Source organism: Nyctibius grandis, chromosome Z, assembly GCF_013368605.1.
Source record: "Nyctibius grandis isolate bNycGra1 chromosome Z, bNycGra1.pri, whole genome shotgun sequence".
NCBI classification, from domain to species: Eukaryota; Metazoa; Chordata; class Aves; order Nyctibiiformes; family Nyctibiidae; genus Nyctibius; species Nyctibius grandis.
The window spans coordinates 68,121,644-68,135,305 of NC_090695.1; the positions used below are offsets into that span (position 1 = coordinate 68,121,644).

Here is a 13,662-nt window from a genome sequence, read left to right on the forward strand (position 1 = left end):
ACATGACTAAAATTACTTCCCACATTCACATCCACAGTACTCCTCCACCATTTAACATCTCAACCAAAACCTTACACATGTAAAACATTCACTAACAGGCAAAAAAAGTACTAAACCTGTATATTTGGTATTGCTACAGCGTCTGATTTTACTCCATACTGTGTAGCTGCAGCTTTTGTTTGTTAAAGAATTTTCCAATCACGTGATTCCCATGCCGGGAATGGAACCCGGGCCGCCGGGGTGAAAACCGAGACACCTAGCGGTTAGACCACTTTCGCAACGGCGCTTGGCGATGTTGATTGACAGGGTGAAGGCGGGAGGGGCGGGTACTCCGGCGGCGCAGAGGGGATGAGCCCACCCGCCTCTCCGCCAGCCAGCCGCGCAGCGTCCGGAGGGGCTGACCACCCCTCCCCCTCCTGTTTCCGCTCCCTTTGCCATGCGGTCCTAGGAGTGCCACGTGGTTCTTTGTTCGCAACCTCCTCCTTTAAATTCTTGCTGCGCCATTTCTCCCCGGAGTTCGCCGCTTCTACCGCCGTACGAACCTCAGCCACGGATGGCTTTATGTTTGCCGACATGCCCTTAACCGCCGGTAACCCGAAGAAACGAGCCAGAACCCCAGGTTTCTCTGTTTTAGCGGGGGGGTTGGGCTCCGGTGGCGCCGGCCGCATCTCAGCAGCCGCGCGGGCGACCTCTCCTTCTGCCCTCATATTTTTTAAAGTCTCTATCACGTTTTGCCAGAGTTCACGCACCTCCTTAATTTCTTCTTCCTCGGGGTCCCTCTCAACAGTCTTTTCCCACATAATGTCTCCCACTTCTTTCCATTCCTCCACAGAAAATACAAGCGCTGTGTCTTTAAAATGTCCCCAGCGCTGGCCCAACTTTATCAGCTTAATTAGCTTGTTTCTCCGCTGTCTTGCTCTTTCTCTTAGAGAAGATATATGCAATCAGCACCACTGCAGCCTCTATTTCCATAGCTGCCCTTTTTCCAGTGTCTGCTCTGTCCTTAACTGAACCTGAACATCACCTGAACTCTGGGAGCTGGGTGGCCAACCCTTCCAGTGTCTGTTCTGCCCTATTTGACCCGAACATCACCGCTCCCAGCCGTCTTTTTCCCAACACCTCCTTTTCGCTGCTTACCGCAGTCTCGGAGAGAGCACGCCGAAGGGAACCATCCTCTGCTACCAGTTGTAGTACGGGGAAAACCGGGGGAGGCGCGCTCGCGGGTGCTGGGGAACGGTCTGGAGTAAACTTCACGATCTCAATGTGAGTATGGAAGCTTCTCGTTTATTAACAAAGAAAGCAGTAGTTATATAGACTATGCATATGTTAATCGCGCGCCCCGATCGCACTTGTGATTGGTCCATAGGTTTACATATTCAGAGCCGTGACCGCCCCCTCCCCTCCCGGACGTAGTTTTGCTTCCCGCGAAGCAGGCACCATGAGGTTCTTTGTTCTGCTCCGTGCAAGGGGAGTGCAAGGTCGCTAGCTCTGGGCTTAACCCTTGCTCAAAGCCTGGGTTGCTCAGACTGCTCAGTGACTGACACAGGATCGTGCCCCTTCTCACTCAACCAAACCTCTACAGAGTACCATTGTCAAACCCTTCTAATATCATTAGATTCTGCTGAGATGACGGAGGGTGTCCAAATGGAAGTAAAGGGGAAAAATTACTTAGTACTGCTACTGAGTCTAGAAATAAAATCAGGATGCAAGAAAGCAAAGTGCACTCAGAAAATGTTAAAAAATTTAATTTAAAATTAATAATATACAGTACATATGTACTATATATTACATATATAATTACATATATATTCACATCTCTAAAACATATATCAGTATCATCATAAATATGAATTCATCACTTTTGCCTTTAACTTCATGGAGGTGTCATGTTTTGCTGCATACTGCTGAAGTTGTGCATATTTTAATGTTTAACTAAGATAATTATAGTGCAACTCACATAGAAAATTTTCATTTTACTACATTACAAAATATAGCAGTGGATGGTTCATCTGAATCGTCTGGACTGTATTTTTTCCATAGAAAATTTTCATTTTTTTTCCAAAGAGAATTTTCACACACTTCTCTCTCTTCTGTCACTGGAGAATGAGGTGCTCTTTCACATAGTTTCTCTATGACTGCTATGTCCGTGAGCTTTCTCAGGCTCTCCTCATCCTGCTCATTCAGCATGTCCCAGAAGTCTTTTGGTCTCTCCTTTGATTTTTCTACCTGCCCTAAAGGGAATCTCCTTGGTGGTTCTGTAGGCCCGTTTCCATCATTTCCAAAGAGGTCACTGAGAATAGAGGTATCTCCAAGTAAGTCCCCAAAAGACTTTTTCTTACAAGTCTGAGCTTTTCTCTCCCCATTTTCTGACTGAGACAGGGATCTTTTTCTTGGCAGCTGTGTTACTTTGGAGTCCTGCTGTCCTTCACAGCTTTTTACAGACAGCACCTCAATTATTTCTGATTTACTGCTTAATGAGCCAGACGCCATAAAATCCTTGAATGCCTGACTGTTTCTCCTTTCGATATGTTGAGTAGCAACAGTGGGTGATTGTTTATATTTTGCATCAACACATGTATCTTGCATGTAGCAGTCGTTGTGAACTTGCCCTACTTCTCCCTTACAGCTCTGCTGGCTCTGTGTTTCTGTAATTCCACTCAGAAGTAGATCTTTAGCTGATGAAGATCTAGACTTAGATCTTCCCAAGTTATCAACAGATTTTCTTTTTCTGGAGCGTGTTGTACCCAATTGTCTTTCCTCATAGTCATGTGAAGATTGTGCTGGTATTTCAACTGGGAAGAAAGACTCCATCTCTGGATGCCTGGAAACATAGAATTCCTTCAACATCTTTTGCCTTGTTTCTGATGTAGCTTTTGCAATATGTTCTGCCAGTTCTTCCACTGATCCCATATTAAAGTGGGATACCATTTCCTCAAATTGTCTCCTGTAATTATAAAGAAGGAAAAACATGCTGACTGCTTTAACTAGAAACAAAAGCAGCTTTCAAGCAATTCATTCAATTCACATATTTCACATCTCCCAGAAAGTAATCACTAAAAGTAACTTCCTTATTAGGAGCTTTGTTTGTTTTTATTAGCAAAGAAGAAAATAATGACCTTAGAAGAACCAAAGTGACTTCTGAATGTGCTTCAGCTTTTTGCTAGATACGGCTTTAGGATCTTGAATAACATCCTTAATTACTTGATTGCCTTTAAAAATTTTTACCTCAACAAGTTATAAATAACTATGATTACAATTTTGAGTATTTTTAGCATAAAGGGTTCTCCTCTACCTGCCTCTCTAATATTTAGAATTTTCAATATCTATAATAATAAGCAAATCTGGCACATCAATAGTAACAGTTTGGATACCTGAGGCCAGCTGGCTAATATGACACATTCTGAACACTCAGAGATACTACCTAAATACCGACTCTCATATAGTAACTTATTATTTCTCAAGGCTAAATTAAAAATATATATACCAAATCCCAGTTCTATAGGTTTCCCTCGTTAGCTACAGCTTTCTGCTTTCTATTTCCGCATACTATCTGGCTACTGCTATTGAATTTCTACCTATGTAAAAATGGAATGTAAGTATTTCTATTACTAATAGCAATAGTTTGGGGAAAACAGGAAAATGAGGAGACACAAAAATTATTATCCTTCCAAACATGACGGGGGAAACAACATACTAAAAGAAATATTAAAAAATATTGAGCCCCATGTTAAAAAATAAATACAAAGTCTAATTTTTTTTTATCAGTCTTTCAATGAAAGTGATGAGAGCTGGGCAAAACCAGTAGGCAGTCAGAAGCTCACACTATAAAATTTCTCGCTTCTATACAGTTTAAACATTGGTTTGTAATACTGCATGGTGCACATACCATGAATACTGGTGGTGATGACATCTGCACAGCTATGTAATATATGACACATTGAATCAACGCGTTAAAGTGATTTGTGGGTTCAACTCATTTTATTAATCAATTATGGTACTCTTTGTATAGTGTGAGTGGAAGTTTCCCATTAGTTCTGCTCCTGCCATGGAAAATCATCAATATTCCCTGATTATGGCTGAAGCAAAGACAAAAGCAACTGCCCAGAGGGAAGTTTGTTTCAAGCTTAGAATTCTACTTCCACCTCACCGAAATAGTCTCACCTGCGGATTTCTTTGGGTGTCTTTCCAATCAAGAAGGTGCTTGAACCTACTCTGTGTACTTTTTTGTTTTTCTGGGTCACAGGATATATAACATACAGGTGATGTTGCTTACTGTTTGCCAATATTTCTTGCTCTCCCTTAATAATGTTCTTCTCTGCTGTGTCTTCTTCTGGGTTTTCTTCATTTTTCTAGTAAAATGAGACAAGGAAATCATCAGAACAGCTGTGTCTCTGACAGAGTGATGAGCTCTATTATGCCCAATTCTGTCACTCTTAGCTAGCATTCAATGGTTTGAGTGCTAAGAAATGGATTCAGAGCTGCAGTGTAAACTCCCTACTCAGTCACAAACTCCCAGGCACACTGAAGGCAAGTCTTGGTTCTCTAAGAATAAGGTGGGATATTTTTCCAAACAGGTTAACTGTGAGGCTAAATTAAAGATCTATATAAGTTCTCTAATGCATAAATGGGTTACACAAACACTTAATCCTGCGCCACAGGACTCAAGTCTCAGTTACAACCTCCAAATATTACTATAAAATAGAAAATGCCTGTGTTAATAGCTCACAGTCGTGATAGATAAATTAATACAGGAATATATATTGTGTATCAAGATTAATGGATTATTTGGATTCACTGCTTCCTGCTTGTTAATGTATGTTACACAACTTTTGCACAGTACATATTCAGAACTCTTCATTACTTTAGCAATATAACACTCAAAGAAAAACCATAAATAATCACACCACTATTCAAAGATACCAAAGTTAAGGTAAAATAATTTTTGTCAATATCACAATCTCTAATGCACACACATACACACAATTATTCAACACAATTATTCAGAGTCGTAAAGACACTTTCAGAAGTGGTTATCACTATACTTACCTGTAAATGAACAGGAAAAAAAAAATACATTACACTTGCATTATAATACAGATAAGACTAAAACTGGTAAGATTAAAATTTTAAATGTAATGGTCACAAAAAGCTAATGTTTTAATCAAATTCAAGAAGATCGTGTTATAGATCAACTCATCATGCATTCACAGTCAACATTTTTCACAAAAATATAATCCTATTTACACCTTAGTTATTTTAAAGAATTTTTTTTTTCTTCTTCCAAATGAGATCAGTGGAAAGAACTGCTTAGTGATGTCCTCAGTCCCCCTACTAACACTACTTGAGAGATGAAAACACAAATTGTGTTCACACCTTGTCATCTGCAGTTCAAAATTTGGTTTTGGATCTACAATGTTTCTTCCCAATGTGTTTCTATTTGATCCATGTCCAGTTCCTTTATTTCCATGGGCTGTTCCCAATGTTCTTAAGCTTTAGGATCTCACATCTATTCTCAATCCATTACTTTGGCAAGTAACCTCAAACTAGCATACAGAAAGAGATATTAATAGTAAGGGACCTACAGGAATAAATTTTCACTCTTTAAGGTAAATGCACAACTCCAAAGATTAGAATTTCACTGCACTATTAAAAGGTATACTACACAAAACTGAAACCAAGGCCCCAGTTAAGATAAAAACCTTAAGACCCAATAATAATGTTATGATCATAGTAACAAAATTAAGATTGAATTAGCAGATGTTATCTACAGGATAAGTATTCTACAGTTATCTTGCTAATTCTGTATGCATTTAAAATGTTTACTTTTTTTTTTTTAAAGAAACGCATAGGTAATACAAAACTTCACTTGGAAAATGCATTTTGAAAGAAGAAAGCAATGCTAGTTTTAAAATATTTATTTTGATGGAATTTTTGCATCAAAAATATTTATAGTATTCAGATCTCACTATGATAATGTATTTGTCACTCAGTCAGGATTGTGTAATTTAATTCAAGCAAGCATAACTTGTGTAGAATACAAGCCTAACCATGTCAATGCCTGTTTTAAAAGTATTTTAAATCCCCATAAACATGCATCCATCTCCCTTTTATTAAATAAGACTAAAGTATATGAGGCAGCAATACTTTGGTTTACACATCTGTTCAAACACAGAAGATTAAAAATCTATTTGGGAAAAAAGCCAAATGTGGTAAACACACTAGAAGTCATGAAATTGCTTGTCTTTGCAAAGAATCAGAATTAATGTAAAAAGTACTGCTAATTGCAAATAAACTCACAAATGGCATATTTTGTTCTGGAAGCACAAAACTTTTAAGTACATTGACTCACACTGCCAAACCCGAAATAACAGCAGCAAAATACCACCATATACACATAAAGAGCTCCTCTTCTTCTACCTAAATTAACTGATTAAAGTTTTTTCCTGAAGGCAGAAAAAGTTACTACAAATAAGTTACCTCAAGAGCTCACAGCCACTATGAGTTACTCTTGAAAAACTTCTCAGCTCTCGGGAGCAAAGTCAATTGATTAAATGGAACCCAGTTAGGCTGAAATGCAACAACTGGCTCTGTTGAACTTATGAATGTTTTTGAAATTTTGCCAACTTAAACCCAGCCCCCAAATCCCATATCCAGTAATTTCTTTTTCAAAAATGATAAACATTTTGTCAGTAAAACTAAAACACTTAGTTCAGTTTTTAAGATCTCTCCATTTTCATTAAAGGTCAAATCTGAAGTTTGTTACTCTGAGCAATACATTAATGAGGCTCTAGGTAGAGGTAAGCTTTACACACATACAGATGACGATATTCCCTGTAACTTTCTACTAGCGTTACCACTAAAAAAAGTGAAAACTTCAGTCAATGTTCGAGCACTGTCAATATTCCACACTATTTTCCTTCCTTTTGAACTTGACTTCATGTATTACTCTCCTTAATTCCTCCCTCTCATGGTTGATTTCCTTACAACTCTTTCAGTGTTTGTCTTCTAACTCAGCAACTGAAATCTATTCCATGATAAACATTTCCTTTCAATAGCTTTCTATTTTCTGTTCCTCAAGCATTTTCTCTACCAAACTATTGTGTGCGTCCCATTATTTGCTGCTACGTGAAATGCCATGTTGACTTTACAGCACTGGTCTTGTTCATCTGAATTATCAAGTATAACATTTGTATAAGGCAATCTTGCAAAGCAAGACTGAAATTAACATAATTTGATTCAGCTAGGAACCTCTGACTCTTGTTCTTACACTACTGATACTAGTGCATTTAGCAATGAATTTATATTATTGAATGTCAGACCCTTTACGTATCAATAAATGTTATGACCAAAAAAACTGAATAATAAAGGAAACGAAAATCCTGGAACACAAGAAGTATTCTGTGCATTTGGAAATGCGTATTATCTTTGTTGAACTTAAAGTACAGTATATTAATTAACGTACTTAGGTAAGTACAACTGTTGCTAAACTTCCCGAAAGAACATTTTAATGATATAAGATCTGACTACAGCGTTTTCAACCTGTTATTGGAAAACTGGAAAGACAATAGCGATCAGTCCATAAACATATCTCAGGACTAGAAAGAGTGATTCAATAGAAAGGAAGAAAGGAGAACTAAGAAGAACAAGTCAATTATTTTGTCAAAAAAATCCAACTGTTTTGCGAAATAGCAAGGCTGGTTTTGCTTTATGGCTCAGCCACGTAACTACTAAAAAATGTTAACCAATTTAACACAGGGAGAAGAAAAATAGTAAAAAACTCAAACTGCACAAATAGCATCACAAATTCTTTCTCCTGGAATGAAGATTCTATCCAGTGCCTAAGTAAGTAATAGCACGTCCTTCTCTCACTTTAAAACGTACATATGCTTAAAAGTTTCAAATACATGAACAAGTTATTCTGAATGACAACTAAAAATCACAATATCGAAATCCAAAAGCTTTCTTGCCAAACATTATACCATCACACATACACACTGTGTTAAATCATATTCTTCATGCACTGCATAGCACTTCTTCTGATTAGCCTTCTGAAATACACGATGCAAAGCTAAAGAAATACTTAGTATAGCATACAGTATCTGCTATATGTATTTTAAAAGAACTTTTACAAAAAGATTGACAGCAATCATCAAAGCAGTCTTTACTAAAAGTTTAACTATATTGAAGACATTACGCATTTGCAGTGCATGTTATGAAATTTTCACTGTTCTAAGTGGAAAAGTTTCACTTAAACTTGACCACATACTTACTCATCATCTGATAAATTCAGTGTGCCTATACTGAATTATCCGTAATACCATTACACATTTCTGCATTCTTCATATTTTCTCCTTTCTCAAACCAGTACCTTGCTGGGGTGAAAAGGTACAGCAAAATAATTCCTTCGATATCAAAGAGAAATTTCTATTGAGTTACTGAATTTAACATTTTTACTGTTTTATTCAACTTTGTGCACTTCCACATTGTCAAGAACATCTTCACACGAAGTTCAACATAAACAATTTATTTTCAAAGGCATACACATCAGACAAAGAGCCACAGATGCAAGTTGTTTAGTAGAAGGCAACATTTTTTTGATTCAAAAATTTATGTGAGAAAAGGTTACAGTACAGAAAATATCCCAGTAAATGGAAAGAAATAAAGTTAATGGAAGTACAGTAAAATGAAATTCTGAAGTGCTTTGCAACACTTCATGGAAAACAACATGTAAGAGTGCAGCCATTCCTTCCTGTCTTACACTTGTTTTCTTATCCTATCCCCTCTTCATTTACTGCACTCACTCTGAAGAGGCTTTCCATATATTGCAGTGGGAAAGAAGAGGGATTACTACGTAGTTGTGCAGAAAATAGCTTAAAAAGTATTCCGAAAACCTAGGGACTCTTACCACGCATGAAAAAATACACCAAAGAAAGCACTTCTCATCTTTCATGTTCCACTTATTCTACGGGGTTTTCAACATAAACACATTGTATCTTCCTAGCACAGAAGATATTTTCCTCCAGCACTACTTCTTTTCTTATGTACTTCTTTTCTTTCTTTTCTAATGTAAATATCAAATTTTGGATGCCAATAATGAGTTTCCGTTTCTCTGAGTTACATATTACATACAGGCTGTGATCAAGTGTAATAACACTGTACTACATACAGTGTTAACAGGCTTTTCTCTTCAGGTATGCATGAAACCACTGCTGCCAGATATCCAGGATACTTTCCATTACACAGTTTCGTTGTTTGTTTTCATTTCTAAAACAAACAAGAAAGGCCTTCTGAAATCTCTAGCTGCTTTACAGTCACCTAAATCATACAAAAGCATGAAACACAGTGAATTCAGTATGACTGTCCTCTTAAAACACAGCTTGCAAGCAAACAACAAACCCTTATGCCATATTCTACTTTATATTTTCCTACTCTCCTCAAAACCTGAGAAAACACATGACTTTCCAGATACACTGTGAGTTTCAGTGGGTTTTGGGTGATCGTTATTATTTTGATCAGGTGACATTTACTGCACTACAGTAAATTTATCTGCCCAAATTACAACTCTAAATTATTTAAGCCAATCTTTTTTTCCTTTATAGTTTTCCTCATTTTTTTCTCCGGGAGCTTTTCCCATAATATGTATGAATTACTAAGACCTTTCTGTATACTTTTCTTGAACATACGCTGTTCTTAGATATTGTTTTTATTTTACCTATGGTTCCTCTACTTGTCAGGACATATATAAATACCCTGAAACGTTTGCTACCTAGCTGTTCATTCTTAGTCTTGTTTCCTTCTCTCTTCTACACATACACATGTCAAACAACAATTATTCTGCATGCCAAGGAAGGCAAAGCAGAATAGTGTCCGCATAATACTTCCTGTAGGTTCTCTAAAAATGAAGTCCATATGGTTAAGATAATTAAAAAAAGTTATCAAATAATGAGAATGTCTCTACTTTCACTTGATTCTTAAATAAAACCTGCTTTTCTGCTTACAGAGGATACACTACTGAAGAAACTATGTAGTTATTCAGAGTGTTATCGTGACTTACACATTCCACAGTTTGAAATAAGCCTGAATCTTACCGTATTTTAGAATGATTTCTGATGTGGACATTAATTTTCCCTCTGAATTTAACTTTCTTAGTTGAAAAGCAGTCTCACTCAGACTGAATTTGTCTATTGTTCTAACAAAACAGGATTGTAGAATGAGAATTAGAGGTAATTGTATAGCTAGTGGTTAGTACCTCAACTGCCTTAGAAAATGAAGCTAACCTACCTTAAAATTTTAGAATATTCTAGGACAATTACATTTATACTCAAACTTTCTGAACTAAACAAGGCTACTCAGGATGTTGGCTCTGAATACCAAGGTATCTAATATTTGATTGTATCACAGAAGACCAATAGCCGAAATATTCTTCAAGCTATGAAAAACGCTAGACTTATTCTAGGTCCAAATTACTCCTCCAAAATATTCTGCCAACACCATGAGACCAGTATTTACCTATACCTGATGATAAAAGTAAAGAAATTTTAATCAGAGTAATATGTAGTTATTTTCCCCTAGTTGTCATATCTAGCTTTTCTGCTTGTATAAACTGAGACCAAGGACATTCCATAAACTCTAATCTTTTGCTTGGTAGTGGAGAACTGACTACTAAGTCAATTGAGGATTGATTGTGTTCTCTCTATTTTGCATTTACTTCTGAGTCTGCTTCTTCTCCAGTCAGGTAACCAAGCAAGAATTTCTCATTGGGAGCAGTTTTATTTAATTTGTTGACCCGTCAACAAAAAGAACTGCTATAAGCCATATCACTTTCTTGCAACAAAAATCTGACCGTATATCAATATAGTTATTATTGTCTCCTCTTAATTCACAACAGTAATCAGACTGTTTTGGAATTCAAAGCTAAGTTAACTGGTTATTCCAGCAGAAGCTTGTGGACTTGCACCTATCTTCTTTCGCTCTCTCACCCCTCCATCAAACATCAGCAAAACAAAAAGCCATGCACGTACACCATAATGAATATGCAACTACATGCCTCACAGACTGCCACATATGAACTCACTTCACTAAAAAAAACAAAAAAACAAAAAAACAAAAGCCATACTGAAATTGTTAATTCCATTGTAAGCTGAAACTGTAAACTCAATAAAGCAGCATTACAGGCCAGTCATTTGGGAACAACTATTTTAAAGCTGAATAGCATTCCCCATCCCAGAAGAGCAAGGAAAATGGAATGTTATCTCCCAAAAGCCTACTCTTCATAAACAACTATCTAAACTTGTTGAATCTGAAAGCTGTGCAAACATGCTGCAATCAGAGTTACTATAACTGATAGAAAATCTTTGTTTAAATAATCTCCCCAAAAGTCAATGTAATACAAATACGATAAAGAGAGGTTCTTAATAGCACAACTTTTGTATTTACAGTATTCTCAGCAGCACTTAAATCTGCACTGGAGATACAAAGGGCATGTTTCTTCCTCGGCTGACAGCATGCTTAGTTCTCTCATTTACACCACACTGAAATAACATAAAGAGGGGTTTACCATTAATCCAGGTTTTACTACAAAGCATCCCGTTATTTCTCTGTCAAACACCAGCAAGAGTGCCAAATGTCTGTCATCCAATTCATAGGATTAAGTCTTCTTTTATAGTGCGATTCTTGTACCAATTTATAAAAATACAGATATAGTTTCTTAGAGCTGGTCACAGTCTATATTTTGGCCTGAATTCATGCTGCAGAGGTTGAATATGACAGCTGGCAGGAAGCTGAGGGGAGAATACATCCTCCCCCTTTTCAGTCACCACATTTCTGTTGCCATAGTGATTAATCCTCAATTGAATGGCTGTCTTTGTACATTTCTTTTCAGTAAAACTTTAAGTAAACTTAAGTTGAAAACATGCAGTTGACTGAAAAAAAAGAGACTCCACGTAATCAACAGGTATACTACAGGTTCTTATGACTAATACTTTTCCACATATTAAAAAGAGCAAATTAGCTCTAATTTGGGAGATCATCAGTTTTTCAAACCTACTAGTCCTGTTTCCATTTTTGTCTTTTTTGTGACACCTCCAAGCCTTCTCCAATGTCTTCCCCAGGCTCTAACACCACCACCAAGATTCCTATTGAAGAAATACCACACAAATTCAGCTTTATAAGAACTAGAGAAAGCCTATTCCAGACTTCCGTACTTACGTAAAACATTTCACATGGGCTGTTTTTGCCAATTAACACAGAAATTAATTAGGAAATTATTTAAGGAATGCAGTAATTTACTTCAGAAGAGATCACAAACGTTAAAAGAAGATATTTAATCTTGCCTCTGGGAGGCTTCTATTTCTTATGGTAGCTAAGAAAAAGCTTCACAAATAACAGTGCAAATTACTCAAAACCCAAAGTAACAAGCTCCTGGACTGAAAATCAACTAGGTTGCTTTGGAACCTGGAAGCCATCAGAAAAAAAAAAGGTCAAAAAACCCAAAACCTCTAAAAATACTTAGTAGATGACTAAGGTCTTAGAGAAAATGTTAACACACTCATTTTTTCCCAGCATAATTTTGAGCAAAATATCACATGAATGAGTCAAGACTTTTTTTTTATTCTGAAAGGCTGAAATACATGTAGATCTGCTCTGAAAATTATTTTCTGAGTTTGTAAGTCCACCACGTCGAGTCTACAGGTTCATTTCACAGGTTTTCTTTTAGAAGCTTTTGTTTCTAATACCCGTCTTTCTGTAGCTACACAACATAGATGCAAAACAAAATTAGGAACTATCATCTGAACAGATAGTAGTGAGGTAATAGAGACAATAATCTTCCACTTGTTTTGTGAAAAAACAATAAATTTTTAACCAAACTGCAAACAGAAGACTTGAATTGAAACTAAAATGCAGAACAAAGATGACTCAATGGCATTAAATCATCCTAAAACCAACACACAAAACAATGCAGGAAAAACAAGTTATTTATTCCAATAGATTAATTTTTAATATAATCTTCTTCACTCAGACTTCTACATAGAAGACCAGAAAACCCTTGTTACTAATAATCTATGAAACAGCACATCAAGTGTACTTTCTAGTCGAATGCATATGGAAGTAACAAAGACCAGCTCTCAGTAATTTTTAATGGAGTAGATATCTGCCGCACTAAATGACATTCATTTTTGACCCTCAGATGTTTAGAATACAGAAGCCTGGTGTGATTCTCCCTGCATCGTGGTACCACAGAACTGACCATAACTTCTGCCTTAACATTTATGATTTGCTGAAGATTACAAATAGCTAGAGCAAAAAGAGACACTTGACTGCTTTCTGAGACACTCAGGTTTTGGGACGTACAACAAATTTTTAGAACTACGGAGGAAGTTGAGATGTATAAACTGTATCTTCAAAATTTCTTCAGGAACAGCTGTCTACCACACCTCTGCACGGAACAAAAATCCCTGGCTTTGTTTCAATTACTGAGGCTCTTAAACACCTCTAATTATTCACGCTTCAGTGCCTTCCACATAAGCAACACTACCAGAAACATCAGCTACTTGAGGGACGATTATCATACTGTTCTTCTGTCCCTTCTTCTCAAAATCTACATTGATCTGACACTGCAAGTTGTGGTCAATGGTCAGAATATGGACAACCTTCAGACACAGG

At 36.8% G+C, this 13,662-nt stretch overlaps 1 protein-coding gene across 3 annotated transcripts in view; it reads right to left on the bottom strand.

Moving 5' to 3' along the window:
* Window positions 1-1,729: 1,729 nt before the first annotated feature.
* The window catches only part of ERCC6L2 (ERCC excision repair 6 like 2), a 59,016-nt gene continuing 47,083 nt past the window's right edge, over window positions 1,730-13,662 (bottom strand). For 2 of the 3 annotated variants that reach the window (XM_068423706.1, XM_068423705.1), the window contains 2 exons: window positions 4,162-4,349; window positions 1,730-2,944 (listed from right to left, as the gene is read on the bottom strand). In XM_068423706.1, coding sequence (XP_068279807.1) covers window positions 1,969-2,944; window positions 4,162-4,349 — 1,164 coding nt within the window. In that variant the 3' untranslated portion in view covers window positions 1,730-1,968. The remainder of the gene's footprint in view (window positions 2,945-4,161; window positions 4,350-13,662) is intronic. The other variant, XM_068423708.1, reaches the window with a different exon arrangement.